General features: G+C 37.1%; 1 protein-coding gene across 8 annotated transcripts in view; it reads right to left on the bottom strand.

The window, feature by feature from the left end:
- The window catches only part of SLC4A10 (solute carrier family 4 member 10), a 165,383-nt gene that overhangs the window by 21,180 nt on the left and 124,637 nt on the right, over positions 1-19,566 (bottom strand). For all 8 annotated transcript variants that reach the window (XM_069781241.1, XM_069781239.1, XM_069781237.1 and 5 more), the window contains 7 exons: positions 19,278-19,365; positions 18,615-18,761; positions 17,912-18,012; positions 16,367-16,541; positions 16,054-16,187; positions 14,632-14,877; positions 2,810-2,915 (listed from right to left, as the gene is read on the bottom strand). In XM_069781241.1, coding sequence (XP_069637342.1) covers positions 2,810-2,915; positions 14,632-14,877; positions 16,054-16,187; positions 16,367-16,541; positions 17,912-18,012; positions 18,615-18,761; positions 19,278-19,365 — 997 coding nt within the window. The remainder of the gene's footprint in view (positions 1-2,809; positions 2,916-14,631; positions 14,878-16,053; positions 16,188-16,366; positions 16,542-17,911; positions 18,013-18,614; positions 18,762-19,277; positions 19,366-19,566) is intronic.

Here is a 19,566-nt window from a genome sequence, read left to right as displayed (position 1 = left end):
CCTAAATTGCAAGCAGATTGTATTACTAGAAATAGTAAAATAATTTTTAGATATTATTCTTTTTAAAATTAAAACCCCTAATGTTTGTATCTAGTCTGCATGCAAAACTCTCAAACCTTCAAAAGAATCTCTTTTTTAACCAGTATTAAATGATGAAGTCACTAAGAGATACCATAAATAAAGTCATTAATATAAAACCAGATTTATTTCAAATTGAACAAGTATACTTATTTATTTTCTGTTTACAAACGCAGATTTGCACTTCTTAATTCCTTCCAGGAGAGGAAAGTGAAGTTCAAAAGCTACTACGAGGAAGGCTGCTCGTGGTGCATTCTCAAGAACTGATTTTTTGTTTTAACTTCACAGGCCAAGCAATTCAATAAAAACTTACTTAGAATGTACAGTATTAGCTTAAAATGAGACCAATAAATTTAATACCACATGGGGGCAGCACATTCCACAAATTATCTTTCTTAAAAAACCTGATCTGATAAAATGCAGCAAAACCCAAAATCTGTAACATTACTTCTATCCAATATATGATCAAATATGCAGATACAGTAGAAAACATGTCTAGTAGTTCTCCAATACCATCCTTAGTTGTCTAAAATGATACTTGTTCCAAGTTAACAAGCACAGAATTAAAGAGTAGCTCTAAAAATGTGAGTTACAAGCTCTAGACTCACAATCCTTTCCTTCTCCTTCCCAAATCCCTCCACACTTACTAAGCAAAAAGAAACACAGCACCCAGAATCAGAGATTTCAGACAGCAATATTCTGCCAGATCAGGATCTTTTAGTATCAAATGAACTGGGTCATTGACTCATCAGATTCACGTCACAATACTGTGGTTTGACCTGTTATGAGAATCCTTCGCTTTGAACAAAGGCTGGCAAAAAAAAAAAACCCACACAGTTGCTATTTGATGACTGCGAGACAAAGGAGTACAAAACTTTTTATACTTGTAGAGCAGCAAACCTGGCATAAATATGATGCACTTCTGACTGATGAAATAAAGGTTTCAGATGGGGAAAAAATTTTTCAGGAAATCCAGAAGAAATTCTCAAGATTCTGGGACATCAAATAGAAAACTTGTCCTGGCCTGAGCTAGACCTTGATGTTGGCACAGCAAAGGGATGAATTTCATCACATACCTACTGAAAAGGATTTTGTCACAATCAGAATAAATATTTTGCTTACTCTCATTTTGTCCTAGATAGCAAAAAAAATTGTTGGTCCTACTGCTGTTTTTAAGAGAGAGTGCCAATCTAGATCTTCAGAAACCTGAAACTTAAATCAGACACAAGAAACAACAGGAAGAAATGAGCAGTAAAAAACACAGTGGGGTGAGACTGACCAAATATTTATAGACAACTAGGTCTAATCTTTTACCGCAATTCTCTAGAACAGGAGAACCGAAGTTTCCTGATGATGCTTGCAAGAAATAAATACATGAAAGTATGAAAAATTTCAGTTATTTCTTTGACAACTATAGGGACTCATGGGGAAAGTCGGTCAGTTATACTGCTACCCGTGTAAATTCAAGTTTCAGTAATAAGCTTTTACAGAAGTTTTAAAGGGTTTTATATAATGCAGCCGGTCTTTTACATTTATAGTTAAAACAAAATCTGTTATTTTAAATCTCCTCAGCTGCAAATGTACTCTGAAAAACACTGTCAGAGATCTGAGAAAGTGAGAGGAGGAGTCTGCCCCTGCACAGATGCTCTTAAGAGTGTGCTGCAATTTTGAGAATATTCATTCCGGATTGCTGGAATCCCTCAGGCCAGCAGTTCTCAACTTTCTCTCTGCTGTTGCCACACCAACAGAGTTGAGGAGCAGTCCTTGCTACCAAGACAGGGCAGCCATGGAAGGCAGCTCTTGCTTAACTCATGATAGGAGGACACCAGTTCTTCTGCTTTCCTGCCTTTAGAAGAAAAAACAATATCTGCAGGAGACAATCCATGAGATTGGCTTTTAAGCATTTCATTTGGTTATGCCTACAGAGGTTAATTCAGTTACATTTTTGAGAGAACCCTCCAGTTTTGTGTCTTTTACACTCAATTCTCTTTGACTGCGTAATGAAATGATCTATTTGTGAGAAAAAGTGGTGGCCTGATCTCAATACGACATTTTAATCAAGTTGTAAATGTTGCTTTGAAGAAGGCAAACCTGAAGTAATAAATCTTCTAAACCTAGAGAAGTATACCATTTAGAAACAAGTTACATATATATCCATGCAAGCTCCCCAGACTGCTTGTAGCTTGTTCCCCCACTCTGGAAAAAAAAATTACAGAACCAAGACATCATTAACACTGAAGGCCTACATAAAGAGAGAAATTTGGTCACTGAACAGAAAAGGTTACAAAATTTCTCCCCTTCCTCTCCTTTATAGCCTGAAAAGCTGTAAGAATGTTTTAGGGGAAATAAATGCTTTTGAGTCTTTCTACACAAGGGAACTTTGGTTTTGCCATCTGGCAGAATTTAGGACAAATCCGTTGTCATTTGACATGTTTAGACTTAATCTCAGTCAAACTCTTGTGCTAGTGTATCAAGAAGTTTCCAAAGCAGGGCACAAAATGCACATACTTGCTTTAATGTGTACCACCAAAGGCTACAAAATGCTTACAAAAGGAGATAATGCTACACAGTCTATGTTAATCTTTGTTCAGTTAAATATATTTTATGCTTTATCTAAACAAATATCAGAAAAAACATGGCATTTTTTCCAATATATTTGCTGCAGTAGGAGAGACAAAATTATTTATGCTTATGCCTTTATTTATTAATTAAGTTCCAATATTTCACTTACTGACACAGTTAGGTTCCCCCATGGCACATCAGATGCAGATATATTGTAGTCCTGCCAGTATTGTAAGGTTTTATTGCTGGGATGTTCTGGTTCCACACAATTGCATCTGAAAAGACAAAGTAATGTTTTTTTCCTTAATAATAAAAATTTGGATTAATATCTGATACATCTATCAACTTTATGACATATTGAAATTATGCTCTACTCTGCCAGATAATTTTAGTTCAAATTAATTCAGTAAACGCATGCTTTGAAGCAGTCTGTAGTTCAGTAGCTAGTGCTATTACTAGAGCATAAATTGCCATGAGGTGCATGTGCATATATAGTACGTAACGTGACATATTTAAACCACTGTCCACAGCAAGTTTTTCCACCTATTTTCTTCCTATTTTATTGATACTTCAAGCACAGTTTGTAACACTGAGAATGTGCCAGTCCTGTTCCACCCCCTTATACCTAACACTTCCCTACATGGGAATTAGATGCTATGCACAGTTCCAGGCTGATCCATTTCTCAAATGCAAACTGTATGTATCCTCTTTCTTTCTCTTTACCAGAATGCCTTTGCATGTAAAACTGCCAAACTGCCCGGTCAACCATCAGGGCTCTGCAAGACCACCAGCACCAAAGGCTCTGTGAACTTCTGTGTCCATTGTTTTTCCTTTCCCCACAGCTGCTTTAAAAGCATGCTTTTCATTTTAAATGGTGTATTTTAAGATACAAAACATGATTAGGTAGTGTGGGAGGACAATACTGAAAATAGGCAATTTAAAATCAAAATTAAGTTCTTAAAGCCTCTGAAGCAACTGTGGGAGGCTACTCCTTTGACAAAGGCTTCAAAATACGCAGGATACTCTGTAGGTTCCAAGATGTCGAGTGTGCTTTGCAGTTCCCTTTAAATTAATCCTACTTTTAAAATGTATAGTACTATCTATCCTGCTAGTATTTTAACGTACTTATGATGGCTGTAAATAAATTCTGTACTCTCCTTTATGATAAAGTTTTCAGGAGTAGCTGGGGACAGGGTAACATCTGACTATAGAGTGGAGAGCCATTAAGCATACATTTGCATTCCAGTTCTAGAAAAGTATCGGTTTATTCACTTACCTACACCATGTATTTTCTCTGTGGCTGTTTGTTTCCACAAAATGACAATTCTCATCCATATTTGTAATATTTTCTATATAAGAAATTCTACCACCTACACTATGAATACAGAATAGTGCCACTGTATTTCAATTACAATACTATACATGTGACAACAGCTGCATTTTATATATACATAGAGAGAGATGCAGGTTGTCTTTGTGCAATTCCTTGCTTTTATTTTAAATGCAGCTATTTATAAAAGAAAAAATACCAACCCTTACAGCCCATGAACAAAAAGAAAAGGAAAAAAAAAAAAAAAAAAGCAACAGCATTCAGAGAAATAGAGGGCCTGAGCCAAAAGTCCTTGATGTAGACTGGACCTTTCAAACATATCTGATATGCTTTTGATCAGGCCCCAAGTGCAGAATGAATGCGTGTTCAATGAGTAGTTTAAAATACTACAAAATGGGTTAAATGAAGCACATCACTACTAGTGAGCTACGGTAGCATAATAAAGTCAACAAACGGTATGTCTATGTTATCGCAAGGGAGTATTTGAAGTTCATGCAACAATACAGAGGTGGCTATTTCAGGTTACTACTGTTTCCTGTGAGCACAGGAGCTCCCTGCCCCCCGATGTCCATCGCCGATCGCAGACTGGCCAGATGCTGGGCGATGGCCCACTGGGGTTTGATTACAGTAGGCCAAGGTGACGTGGGCTGTTCAATCACAGTCACTTTCTCACTAGAAGGGAAGACTGTGCATGTCACCAACGCTACATGGTACAGTTACACTTGCTGCAAACTGCAAAATCACATTTAAAAGTTAGAGAAGCCAAAATTTCTATTCGTTAGTCAGAAACGTGACAATTGAAGCTATAGTCTAATACAGCTCAAGTAGTTCACCTTCAGATGAGATCATCACCTTGTTTATTTCTATATCAATACCACTTTCCTCCTTCACAGCATTCCAGTATGGCCTTTACCGAGTTTCACAGGCATTTACCAATGGCAGATAGTTCATCAGCAAGTAAGCAACTTGTGCAGACTCCACCCGTGCAGACCAAAATCACCCTGCACCCAGCTTTTGTCACTGAATGGGTGCAGAATTAGGCCCTAACTGTAAAGATCAGATCCTGCTTTCTACCAGAAGATCATTCAAACAACAATCTCAGTGTTTTGATATATATAACATTACATTGTTTTCAATATTATATGTCTTTTGGCAACACTGACGTTTTGATGTAAGACTGTATCATGGTAAAACTGTCTTCCAGCATCACACTAATTGCTTAACATTACAGAAATAAGAGATAGTAAGACACTCCCTGTCCAGCCCAGAAAACACAATCGGAGGTACCGTTCAGTGCCAGAACATAGAAGATTATCTACTAAAATGTGACATTTCATGACAGATGTAATTGCTTCAATGATGACTATTTCCCAACACAACTAACCTGCAAGGAGAAACTCACATTAGTGAAATAAGGCTTTCTACTTTAATCTTTTAAAACTTTTCGTCTCTTTCACTGTCATTTTTTACTCTGAGAGGTCAGGTCTCGGAAGAAAAAGTAAAATAGACTGAATTGTTAACAACTAACACATCTTTCTATTTTCTTGATAAAATATCACTCAGAAGGTTGGAATAAGTAAAAATGTATTGCCTCTTGGAGGTTCAAATGCTCTTAAGTTCTCGTAAAGTTGTTAAAAGTGCTGAGCACTTGCCCACTACAAGAGATCTATATGGAGTTTATGCTATTACCAATGAGCAAGAGACTCTACATACACCTGTAAGTATATTTTCTAAGCAACATATTCAGCTCCAAATACAGTACCAACTTAGCAACGTACTCCCATGCTTTTTAGTGATAAGGAGTCAGCAATCATCTTCATTATGCTAAAAGATACAGAATGATTCATTTGATTCTCTTTCATCATGGCTAGGAAGAAACAGCTTTTTTTTCATGACTAGAATATAGGCAGGGAAGAATCTGACATTGGTTGTAGTGGCAAAAGCATAGGTGTCACTATAGTGAAAAAAAAAAACCTCTGCTGCCAATCTCACAATATACCCATTTCATCACGCTGACGACAGAACAATTCTTATTGCATCTTTACACTTTTGGCTACTGCAAGATGTTCTGATCTCCTGGGAGCAATTCAGATGTCAAAACATGGGTGCCTACACACCCCATGGTATCTGTGACATCCATGATGGGTTGGCACTTACGTGAGAGGGTCTATGGTGACTCATGCCTTTGTTTTCACAGCAGCTGGAGGCTGAGAGATCTAAAATGGCACTAGATACCCAGTCACAGGTCACTCCCTTCTGTATTTAAAATGTCCATATTTTGCGACTAGGCAGAAAACAGTGGAGCTTGCTTTCTCCTAGGGTATTTAAACATCTCATACAGCCTATTACAAAATGGCTTATCAATCTGAGGTAGACTAATAAACCATTTCAGACGAGACAGTCTTCAGGAAATTGCTGGAGAACTGTCGTAAGATTAGAACCAACAAAAGGAGAAAGTAACAGAAAAACAGTGGCCTGAAGCTGCTAGCTAGAAAAATAACCAGAGCGAGGAGTCCTTATTGCCTTCACATCTTCCAAGGTACTCAAGAAATCTCTGGCAAATCAGGATGGGGAACAAAGGTAGATTAGAAATAATGAATTTTAGAACTGGCTAACAAACTGGTATCCTCTGGAGCTTGTACCTCTCTCCCTTTGACTGGAGGATCAAGACTTCAGCTAAGTCTTCAGCACCAATCCAACTGTAACAATATAGGCACTATAGGTCACTGATGGCACCCCCCTTCCCTTCCTTGTCCTCCCAACCTCCCCACATTTTTCCTAGCTCTTTTTGCTTTTCTTTATAAGTCTCAATTTCATAAATCTTTCTTTGGACAATGGGAAAGGGAACATGGGTTAGTAAATTAGAAATGTGTTATTTTATATGTAAAGCTGGGGAATAGTTTTCCCCTCCTTTGTAGATCAGCAATAAAAGATAAACATCATTGCTGCTCAACTACCAGTCAGGTGAAAGGTTCTGTACTAAAAACACTTTCATCCTGACTGTTACTTTCTGTTTACTGCAAAACAAGAAACGTGTTTCCTAGGCCTATTTGTTCAACTGAAATTAACCTGGGTCTGCTGGGGGAATTCCTCTGATCTCCACTTCTTACCCTCCATTCTTCAGGCTTGTTCTTCACCATTTTCTTCTCTTTAACCTGTCATGCACGCTCTTCTCCTTACACAGACTTCAAACATGCAGCACGGTGCTAGTCCATTCTGCTGCCATTACAGCAAGAATAAAAGCTTCGAACAAGAGCTTTGCACAGTGTTTTTGTGAGTAAATAAAACACACCTAAATGGTGCAGCTCCTTTGAAAGCCTCATAGTCATTCATCCCTAGGCAGTTGCCATTTTTCAGTATGTGTTTTCAAGAATAGGAGGCACTTACTATTGATGATTTTATCCAATTCATAAGGCACTGTTTTGGAGCTCCTGTTTTTCCAGCATGTACATGTTGCAAGCTACAACTATTTATACTAGGTAAGGATCTGATCTATAAAAGATGCAACTGCAGCTTCTTCATGGTTAGCCAACAGACCATTTCCCCTTCCTAGAAAGGAAAAATCTCTTTCTGGCTCATTTAAGGTAGAGACTGAGATTTGCTCTATATGAATATTTATATTATTTAAAAAACAACAGGCAAGTATGACAAATAAGTTACAAAATGTGCTTGTTTAAACAATGTGTCTCACGGAATATCAGAGAACATATTTGGTAATATGAGTAGGAAGTTTTTCCCCTAAGACACAGAGTATGCTCTATGAGAGTGCTGTGCACTGATCACATAACAGAGACAGAATAAGAAGATGGTATGAAATGGAAGGTAACATCACCAATTTTCTTTTAAAAGTAAGGTATTAGAATATATGCATAAGTATTCTTTATGTTGCATTTACAAAGTTGAAGGAAACTACATCAATAGCAGAATGCTATGCATGTTTAGGTTGTCTCCAAATACACCATCTTCATGTGAATTATGGGCACTCGCAGAGTCTTTTTGTTTGTCTAACAACTTGTATGGGAAGGGGATGACAAAAATATCATAGACGACTTTTCTCTGCTGTCCCATACCTACAACACCTGTATATCCCTGGCATTATATTTACCATATTCCTTCTCATGTCAGCATTCATAATGATGAAATCAAAGTCTCAGTGGAGAAGAAACTGGAAACAAAATAATTAATACTGATGGGAAATGGACTTGTCAGGTAAGTTCTATTCTCAGTATCACAAAACCCTTTCAAAGCACAGCTGTCACAGCAAGACAAGATTTTTTATTCATTTATTCATGAGATCTGCCACCCTGAATTAGACCATTGAGTTAAGTAGCCCATCTCTGACAATCACAAACATCAGTAGGCATCCATGTATATTCTCTTAAGTTGGAAGTCTATGTAGATTAGTTGGTGAAGTTGAGGAGGAAAACAGAAAAGCCTATAAAAGTATCTAGACAATGCACTCAGCAGCACAACAATTTCACACACACATAGAGAGAGATAAATCTGAGAGGGGGAAACTGATATTAGAATGAAGAAATCTCAAAGAATCAGGTTTCTTTGGATAGCACATCAGGAGGAGAATGTTGTTCTGTCAAGGGGAAAGTCTAGAAAACACATTTATAATCCCATCGTACTTTTGTTAACCTTGCCTGTCACTCATAAAGGTTGATCTTTATTAGCTGCCTGGTGCAGTATGCAGTCCATGCATTCTTAGCAGCATTATGGTATGTAACTGCCATAAACAGAAGTTAACGTGCAGAAAAGTAGTGTAATTACGTGGGTTATTGACAATTCATCTGAAAGCTTTCACTGAGAAATTGTCTAGGATGTCACTTTACCCTGCTTCCAAAGTTAAAAAAACATGCACCTGAAGAGATTCAGTATAATGCTGGTTCAGAAATAATATATTGTAATATACTATAATGCTATATGGTCAGCTTAAGTTTCTATTGTTCAGGTGTAGTGTATCAATACACATAAATGTCCTGTAACAAAACCACCCAAGGATTTTATGTAAGCCTTTCTGGATTTTGAAGGCATTGTGTAGACCAGCTATCAACTACAGACTGAATGCTGTGGAGAATTGCTTAACAAGAAGATCTGTTTCCAAAGTGGAGGGGATGAGTAGTAGGAAAGAATGGAGCAAGGTGGGCACTCCCTGGGCTCAAAAGAGAGAGAAAGAGAAAAATGAGTCAATTGGGTTGGGCAGACATAGGGAGGTCCTAGAATAAATGGAATAAAGAAAAATAATTTCTGGATTCCAGGGTTTATCAAGAAGCAAAAGGGAACCAGCAGTTAAACTCAATGATGGCAGTTGCATAACTCTGGGAAGAAGAGGGACAATCTTAGGGAAAAACACACACAATACGGCACAGTTACTTAACTGCTAAAAAAAAAAATACCCTATAAAGATGGGGGAAAAAAACCCCTATATTCATATCTAAGTTCAAAGAAATCATTACAGGAATTGGAATTCAATTGCATGTCTGGGATCCTAATGAGAAATTCTGTGCTTATCATCACTGACTCTTCTCATTCCACCTGCAGCTTTATACAGGGTATAAACCAACATAATTTGCATCCAGTAATAATGTATTTAGATTAAGTTATATAGATAATGAAAGATTTAAAACTTGCTTGTGCAAACAGTGGTATGCACAAAACTAATCTTCACAATGGCTTCTAGAAGCAATGCTTTCTATACCCTGCAAAAGATACTAAGATTGACATGAACTTGGCTCCTTAATTACATCAGAGTGGGATTTTCTACTTCTAATGCTTAAGTGCATGTCAATACCAAGACAGATTGCAATATGCATATTACTATGCCAAGAAATCACTTTAAAATTATTCAATGTAATCTGTTAATAATTGAGTAACTTCTGGTAAAGAATTATTAAAAACAACATGAATTCATCACTCTGAAAAAAGAATTAATAAAAAACAAAAGATATATAAAGTCCCAAGATCTAAGCAACCTCACACTGAGAAAGAATTGATCTTCTGTATTCTGAGATAACTATCTTAAAATGCTTGTTTTTTAAAGAATACTGGATTGCTTTCTAAATCATGTTCCTTTCCTCCTCAATGCTTATTTTGTTTTCCTTTTGAGAACCTCTGTTTCTAATCCACCCAGTTGTAGGGTTCTCCTTTCCTAGCAAAAATGGTATCCTAGTGTTTTATATACACATTAAAACTGATAGGTATCAGTGTTCCAGACAGGATTCACTAACTGAAGATATATTTGCTACAGAGTAGGAAAAAGCAGGAGGAGGAGAGTACAGAAATAAGAGAGTTGCTATGCCAACCTACAAATGCTAATGGCATGACAAATACAAAAAGGTCACAGTAAAAAAAAAAACAAACCAAAAAAACCCCCCCAAAACAGATCAAAAAGTATGTGTATTTTATGTAATAAACAATGCAGCTACTGTATTTAAATTCCTTCAAAACAGTGCAGTTTAAAAAGAAAAAAACTGCAGCACAGTAGCACACTGAAAATCAGGTTGTCTTTTTCCTTCTTTTGATTTAGCTCTTCAATGCCTTATTCTTTACTGTCCATATCGTAAAGTTGGTGTTTTAAGAAAAAGTTACATATGAACACTGAATGGGTTTGCCTGCAAGTAGATCACCTGATGATTAGGGCCAGTATTTCAGAGTAACAAACAAGTATAATAAAGAAAATGAGTAAAAAGTGCATTAGGACTAGTTCTACATTAATTAGATCATGCAACAAAAGATATTTTTGTCTTTTTGAGGTAGATTTCTGTAACGAACTCAAACTCTTATCTTCTACCTAAAATGGTAAATACAAATTTTTAAGAAATCTTTTAGGAGGACTTTCAGGTGATTTTCAAATATTTGGGTCTGCTTGATTTAAACAAAAAATAATCATCCCAACTGTTCTGAATGTTCTTTCTATAGTCTTCTAAGGTTTGTTATGGCCGATACTAGTAAAGATTCGTATACTCTTAAATATAAGAGGAGATGCATGCAGTACAGCCTTTTACATCAAACTCCTGCAACAGAGACTGTTTATGACAGAATTCAAACCCACCCAAAATACAGAATGGGTTTTCTTTCTCACTTGGAATATGGTTCCAATCTGGTTGAAATACCAACCATTTTAAACTACTATTTTCTTTGTCTCTCAAGTACTCCAAAGGACAGTACTAACAGCATGCCAATGACTTTTCCTGAGTCAAACTCGTGTCTTCACCAGGACAAAGGCAACAGTACTGGGATGTAGACGCACCTGTGGACATCAGAGCATCCTCGGAAAGCCCATGGCAGAAGAGATGAGGGCTGGGCCACAGCATACACTGGAAGCTTCAAATATATACAGTGTCCTGACCTATTTATCATCAACTTTTCAAGTAAGCAACAGACAGAATACAGAAAACACAGAAATTTTACAGTATAACCTGAGTTTTCCAGCATAGAATTGCAGATCCAAGATAAAGTTTTACATAAGCTTTGGCTGAGCATTCAAAGAGAAATGAGTTGCTCAACCTTTTGAAGTTCACCCATTGCTAATTAAAGAACTGCCAAGGCTTTACTAACAATTAAAAACTTGTCTTTAAAATCCCCAAAGAGGAAAATGCAAACAGCTGTTTTAATTAGCAAAACAGCAGATACTAATTAGCTTCTGTAACAGAGTATGCTGGTCCTTTAAGGACAGGACCATTTTCAGCCCAAGTTTGTTACCCATTTAAACTGCAAGTAGAAGGACTGGAGTCAGATGCTGCAGAAAAAGCTTCTAATTCCTTGTGAAAGGAATATTCCCCAACTTCAAGTACACAAAGAAACAAGATTTTTTTTTTCAAGTGAGCTTTTATGCTTATTTGTCTTCTAGTTTCTGATTTTTCTGGAACTGAGACGTGTGCAGACATTTGAGCAGGGACCAAGGGTTATTTGAAATGTCTTGTCTTGTGGTGATCCCATGGGGATGATAATTGTGATGCCTTCATGTTCTGGGCAAATGGTTACTGTGTCTGGACAGAGTAGTATGTGCATATCTGCACAGCAAACCTATCGAGTTCAGGTTGCACCAAGCCTGCTGTCAAAGCACTGGTCATTTGGGCAGCTGATGTAGAGCTGCTCCAACAGAGCACATCTTTCCATTCTCCCAACTGTTGGGGTGGTCTTGAAGAACTAAGAAAAACTCAGATGAAGGAGAAGGGAAGGGAGAGAACAGAAGAGGCTGGAATTACTGCTTTGCTGTGTTCAGAGCACAAATCCTTGGAATGAGCAGATGTACTCTTACAAGATAATCAGTATGCATAGTGGTGTTTCCAACAATCAGTTTTAAGGTTAAAAAAATATAAGCCACATCCCATAAGAGCTATGCTGCCTATAACTATGTCTACAGCTAGTCAGTTTGGTATTAGTGGGGTCAGTTCCCATGGACATGATATCGATAATAAACAGGATATTGCTGAAAGTAGAAGATATAACATAAATGTAGAAAGTGAAATGTAATGCAAGAGTTTAAAAGTAAATTTATTTGTACTATCTACACAGAGTGAAAGAATAACTGAGAATATAGGTATGAAATGATGACCCCACAAATAACTACAAAACTATTATATCAAATAATTTTGATAGCTATATATGTGTTTGAAACCACCAGGCAGTGGTCAATCTTTCTTCCAAAGACACTTGTCCTTCAGGAATTGTGTTCGGAAAAATCTAACTCATGTGCTGGTATTCCAACACTGTAGGACAGGACAGGTCAATAGCTGTAACTGGAGGACAACAATTGCTGCTCTTATACCATTCTGTGTGCTCTGCACGTTCTACATTCAATGAAGACAATTACCAAGGGCACGCAGCAAGTAAACAACACCCTTCAAAAATCAATTTGGGATTCTGATTAATGAATGGAATTTTAAATAAAACCAAAAACATTTATTTGCAAACATAAGGACTATGATAAAACACTTCTATAAAATACAGAGATACCTATCACTGTACCCCTGTACAATTAAGACTGTTAATCTTATTTCTCCAGAATCTCAAGCAATATCACAGGATTCAGCTAACCATGAATAAAGCTAACTACCCAGGAATCAGTATTTTTATTTGTGTTTATGCTTTTCATTACATATTTTAACATCTCAGCTCTACCTGCTAAATGGTTTCTGAATATTTTTTTGTCTTTGTACAGTATTTCAACATCTGTTTTTCAAAACCATATGAGAACATTGTATTCCCGTTCCCTTTGAGACAACTACTTTCAAGTGGTAAAGGAAACAAAAATAATCCACAAACACTGTGCTATATGAGGCTCTTTAGGGTAAAATACTGACTTTATAGAAGTTAAGTGAAGTTAAATAAGACCAGAATATAACCTCAACAGCATGCATGGTCTATTCTTGATGTTTATTGCTCTCTCTTCAAATTAATAGTCCTTTGTCTACTGATTAAACTATTAGAGAGAAATAGTATTTTTTTCAGCATGATGAGAGACTATGTCACAGCAGAACTATAGTTTCTATAATTTAACTTGTTCTGTATATTAAGGTATATAATGTGCATTCAGATTCAGGATTTGCTAACTATTTTCCTAGTGATAACATATACAAAGCTCAAATGTTTTCTCTGTTGCTGCGTTTTGTTTTTCCCAGCTTAAAATGCAAATGAGACATTTGGTTGAGACACTCCTGTTTTTCCAGTGAACAGAAGATGTGGCACTGTTCAGGCATTGTTCCTTTTGGGGCCCACCCTGCTCATGCAGAGGGTTCAAACGGGTTCAATGAAATAAAAAAGACATTTCTGGAGGGGGTTCTTCTCTGAAAATGCTTTTTAATGACATTTGAGTTGCTGAGGTGATCAGGCTTAATTGGCCTCAGGACAGACTAGGATCTTGTCCTTTACTAGAAGAACATTTTTGTTCTCATATCAGAGAAACAAGTCTATGAGTTTTTATTTCTAAATGAAACTATACTGATTAAAGCCATTCACGTTTTTATTCCCCAAGTAGAATACTACCTGTCAAAACTCCACAATAAAGTAAAGCTGCTTAAATGGAGTCATATTAAAACATCTTGTTATTAAGAACAAATTGATTATGACAAAATCCATCACCGCTGGGAAGCACCTAACAATTCCAAATCCACTTCAGTTCTTGGAGCTTGAACTTTAACTGCCAGAGAGGTTAAAATAAAGGAGGTACATCAAATTATATCCTTTTTAGATAGGTCAATATTTCAATTTGGGAAAAAAACCCAACAGATAAATATGATATAAAAGTGTTGCCTGAACACCCAATAAAATATTATAAATCATCAGTACAAGGTTATAGTAAGAGATTACTAAGTTACACTTCACTAAATAAATATGTGAATAAAGACCTAAAGCTGAGGTCCCTCCAAGTTCTATGTTTTATTCTAGGACTTCCAAGTTGCATGTGTGTAAGCTTTTCCAAACTCCAAGTCAAGATATTTTTACTTATTTTAAGTAAATGTGTACTGCTTGTACACATACCTCCAGTAACTACTGCGTCCATATGCCAGCATCATGCCTAACTCAATAGCTTCCACATGTTAAGTTTGCAACTACTGCAAACCTTTCCTGCTGTGCATTGGTTTGCATCCCTCCCAGAGAAAACATAACCTATGAAAAAAAACCCCAGTGTTAACAGAAGAAATCTTACTTACGAGTACTTAGTCAGCAGATCCAAATCATTATGCATGTTGATTGGATATGTCTCACTGAGATGAAATAGCTTCTCTAAGGCCTCATAAATGAAAATGATGCAGATAAGAGAAGCAAAAGCTTCTTCAGTAAACCGGGTAATGTAGCAGACTAGGGAGCTTGCATCAGTTGCAACAAGGATGATGCACAGGATTGCAGTCCACAGTCCAATGCTAGCTCTCAGAGAAAGGTACGACAGCCCATACTCTCTAAAAAAAAGAAAACAAATTAAACACAGTTTATCTTTTGTCCAGCCACAGTAAATGGAGAAGAGGCAGCTCCAAAATTTCCTTTGCCTAGGGATGGGAGATTCTGGGGACAGTCTGAATCAGAAATTATTTACCTATTGTGAACTGAAGATACTGTCAAGTTACCTCTTGACCTAAGCTCTCCTCCCAATTAACAGGACACAAAGAGCTTGCTCTCTCTACTAGAGTGAGCAAGTGGCTTTGAGAGTAGTCACACACATGAAGTCTACAAGCACCACCCATTTTTTATCCCATATCCTGCCTTGTGAAGAGGCAACACCTACCAATTTCTTCTTAAGCTGCAAGAACAGCTAAACCAACAACTTTCATCAAAATCCTGTATGCTTATTGCATGTGATAATAGAGCTCCAAACACAATGGGTGACATTATCACAGAGAACTGAAAGGTCTACCTGAAGGTGATAAAAGAGCTTTTGGAGTGCTAAGCGAGATCTCCTACTCTATGTTGTTCAGGAGATCTTGGTGCAGAAGTCCCCATCACAGCAATAAGGCAGAAAAGCAGAAAGGATCAGAGAAGCATGATGGTTGCCAAGATGCAGACATAATTTTTACCCACACTGTGGCAGAGGTATGTCATGTACAGCACAATATAAATGCGGGAATATGCTGTTCTGGCATGATGCTTCACCCCTTCTCTGTTCAGGTGGAAGAAGGGCAGGGTCTATATTAGTGACTATTGAAAGATGGCACCACTGCCACTGCACTTGCTTCCTGGGTGAGAGGTAACACCTTCTGCATGAGTTAGGGATGAGATAAACCACAGATTTAAATGTATTGTGCCAGAGTAGAAAATGATACAATTAAAAAAATAAAACAACCAAACCACCATCCTGAAGCTTGCATTCCCTTCAAAACAGGTTGGGGTTTGTTTTTTTTTTAAAACAAACAAAAAAAACAACAATTGAAAAAAACAAACAAACAAACATCAACTTTTCTGCATTACCACCTATTCACTTGTCTCAGTCACTGCATAATTTTCAGACTCTGAAAGCTTAAGCAATGCACTCCAAAACAAACTGCTGATCTTACTCTGCAGATGTTGGAACTTTGGGATCACTGCCTCTACTTTTACCTAACAACACCTGAGGGACGATGCATATCATGATCTTCACTTACTTGCAAAATTTGAATAAGATCTTCTCAAATACTAAAACTGGTCCTGTGCTGCCAAGTATAGTGAGAGGCTGTCCACCAAAGAGAGAGTAGGCAATTCCAGTCATGGATGCTCCAAACAGCGATTCTATTGCACTCTGAATATGATACAAAGAGAAGTGTCCATAAATTTTCAAACAGGTTCTTTTTGCAATGTCTGTAGCCTTCTAAACATTGAAACACCAATATTTAAAGGTGATTCATGCAACAGTAAGAAAATACTAACCACAAACGTAGGAATTTAAGTTTGTTTTAAAAGTTCAGATTTAACACATACTATACGACCTTCAGTTGCTTCTCCAAGCAGACCACCAAATGTGATGACAGGAGACATGCAAGCACAGTAGAGAAACAAAAATGATGCCAGACACTGCAGACTGAGAGCATCCCTGAAGTCACTCCAGAAGAAGGGAGCTTTTCTTTTTATATCTAAAATCAATCCTCCAAAAAATCTAAAAAACATAGAACAGATCATATTAATGAAAAAGGCATACCAAACTTTCTTCCACAGTACTGCCTTAAATATACTGCAGAGAAGCTATCGTTCCTTGATCAAATGATACATACTCTTATAATCCACCCTTCCCAGCAAAAGTTTCTGGGAACCCTTTCTTGATAACTTTCATCAGGAAATTGTGCTTTTAAAACAAACAAATTTGCATATTTCTTTTATAAAATCTCCATCTAATCATCCAGACCCAAAACTTCTGAACAGTTGTTAGCTTCCACACATAAAACCCTATTATTTATTACATGAAGTGATTCTTTGCATTTGTTTAATCAGAGAGCTACCACAGTGCCCATTTGCCGACACATCTACATATAGAGCTTCACATTCTTTATTTGAGAACCTGTTCCTAAATACACTTGATGATAGAATTGAATATAGGCCACAATTTTCCAAGAACAAGAAATGTCACCTTTTGTCATTTACACTATGCTAACTACAATCAAGTATTTAGGAACAGACTCTCCCTTACAATATACCATACAGTTAAAGTAAATATCCCTGCAATGCTCTTTTTCTCACAGGCACCCAATATATCAGATGTTGCTGGGGTAAAGAGGAAGATGAAGTGCCACCATCTTCTAAATATTAGAACGATCGTTTGAGCTGTCAATCACCAGGTTCACCACTGAGGGAACGGCTTACAGCCAGACTGGCCATCATCTCCTCCGCCCCACTGTGTACACTAACACTGCACCTCAATCTTTAGCCTTATGCAGGTAGGAACGACATTTTAATATCAAGATGCAGCAAGGTAAAAGAAAAGCCTGTCACACAACTACACTGCACTAAGGCAACCCCTAACAGCTGATGCACTTAAGCATACCACATTAGACCAGAGAACATAAGAATTCCTTGGGGCAAATTTTTCCTTCCAATGTATGTATACTGCAGCCACCATCGTAATCATAGCCTCATGTACCGGGACATATCATGGCTTACTGAGGTAAAAAAGAAATGCTAGAGCTGCACAACCCTTACAAATTAGTTGTAAGCATTCATAATATATGGCATAAGACTATTCCCAACTTTCCCTTCATGCTGTACAAAAATAAGAAATGTTAAAGTTTAACAGAGGTCTGACCTTTATAAATAATAGAGAAAGGAGCTTGCAATAAATACAATGTGAAAACTCAAATCCTCTTGCCCTCTCCTCCTCTCTGCAAATTAGCATGTATGTGGTATGCAAATCAGAAAAATGCCTGAAAACATTCATATGCCAAGGCAGTCACTTGAGAGACAACCAGACCATCATGGTTCCTTTGGAAGTGCATCACTTAGGACACTTGAGATTTTGCACATGTTTTCACTAACTTTCCAGTGCGTTGCAGTTCTGGTCCAGAGTGTCCTCCAGGTTGTTCTGCATCCCCATGGGCTGCAGTTCCATTTGGCACTCCCGGGATCTTACGCTTCTCCTACCAGAAGGAAAAGATACTTCTCATGTGTCTTAGTAACTAAAACATAATTTTAGCGGAGGAAACAGGCTTTGAGAGTTGAAAGACTAAACATGTAAATTTTATTGTAAGATTCATCAACATAACCTCTTCATAAGCTGTAGAGGAGTTCTGTAACAGGAAATAGTAGAAGGAATTGTGATCTAAGAAATTTAAAGAATGTATCACAGAAAATCTTGTATCAGAAAACATTTTAAAGAGTAGCAAGCCAGGCTGCTTTGACCAATTCTTGCAATAAGCTTAGAACAAAAGCAAACCATGGCTGTTCAGAATAATCAAAGATGTTTATGACCAACTACCCCTGAATTTAAGATCTTTAGATGCAACTATCTATGTTTATTCAGGAGAGAACTAGTATTGAGCTACACAAAATGTCACCACTATACCGTATGCTTGCAAGACAAGGGTTGTCTTAAAGCAAATTAACAAAAAAAAAAAAAAAAAAGAGCATGCAAAATGTCTATATAGTGACTCTGCTAAATGCTAAATTAATGAGATTTAATTCTACCTAGCAAAAATTCATCACAACGTTTAAAAGTGTCTGAATCTTGCAGTGTACAAACCTGAGAGGGAACATTTTTAGGTGGTTCTATTCGAATCGTTGGGTCCCACTCTCCAGGAGGGAGAACAGTAACCTGATCAAGAAACTCATCAATTCCAGACACCAAGTCATTGCGGTCCTTTGCTTTGTAAGCAACATCATGGAACACCTGTGAAAAATGGAGAAGTGTACGTGGGAGGAAAAAGAGATGGAGAAAGGAATACTTTCATAACATTTTTTTACAATGGCCCCTTTTCTATGAAATAGAACACGCTTCCTGCAGTACCCACCAAACAAACAAACTCAGCTTCAAATGACTAGAGTTTCTGGTACATAGTTTTCAAAGAAGCTCAAGCTGCTATGGAAAAAAATGCTTATGGGTGCTAAATATTCCAGAGATTTTACAGTTTAAAACACAATTAATTCCACTGGAAAGTAACTGTGTAAAATGGAATCTTCTCTGTGAAGATATCCTTGCATGTGAATATTGTTTCTCATTTTGTTAACTCCTTATGGCAGCATAATCTGGGCTGTTACAGGATCATGAAATGAACTAGAATGCTATTTGTGCATCATCAGAATGATTAGCCACATTTAATCCGGATGATTCCACATTGGAGATTCTCTATTACACACCTCCTCAGTCAGTACAAAATGACTAAAACCAAGCCATGAATAAAAATACCTCATCTGTCATTAGTGTTGCAATTGACCTTCCAATCTCATGGTATTGTTGCCCTTTACCCAGTGGTCCAAGAAGAATAAACAAAAATCTACAAATAAAAGATAAATAAAAAAAAAAGTGAAAGATAGATGGTTGAAAGTAACTATACATACTACAGAAATACTTATTTAAAAATTGGACTAGAAGAACCTCCAAGACAAATATTATATATAATCTCTTTCAAGATCCTCACACATGCATTTAAACATGAAGCTCTGGGTAGAAAAAATGTGAAAATAACTTCCAAAAA

This window comes from Haliaeetus albicilla, chromosome 4, assembly GCF_947461875.1.
Source record: "Haliaeetus albicilla chromosome 4, bHalAlb1.1, whole genome shotgun sequence".
In the NCBI taxonomy this organism is placed as follows: domain Eukaryota; kingdom Metazoa; phylum Chordata; class Aves; order Accipitriformes; family Accipitridae; genus Haliaeetus; species Haliaeetus albicilla.
The sequence above is the reverse complement of the archived record's forward strand: the minus strand, read 5'-3'. Positions and strand labels throughout refer to the sequence as shown.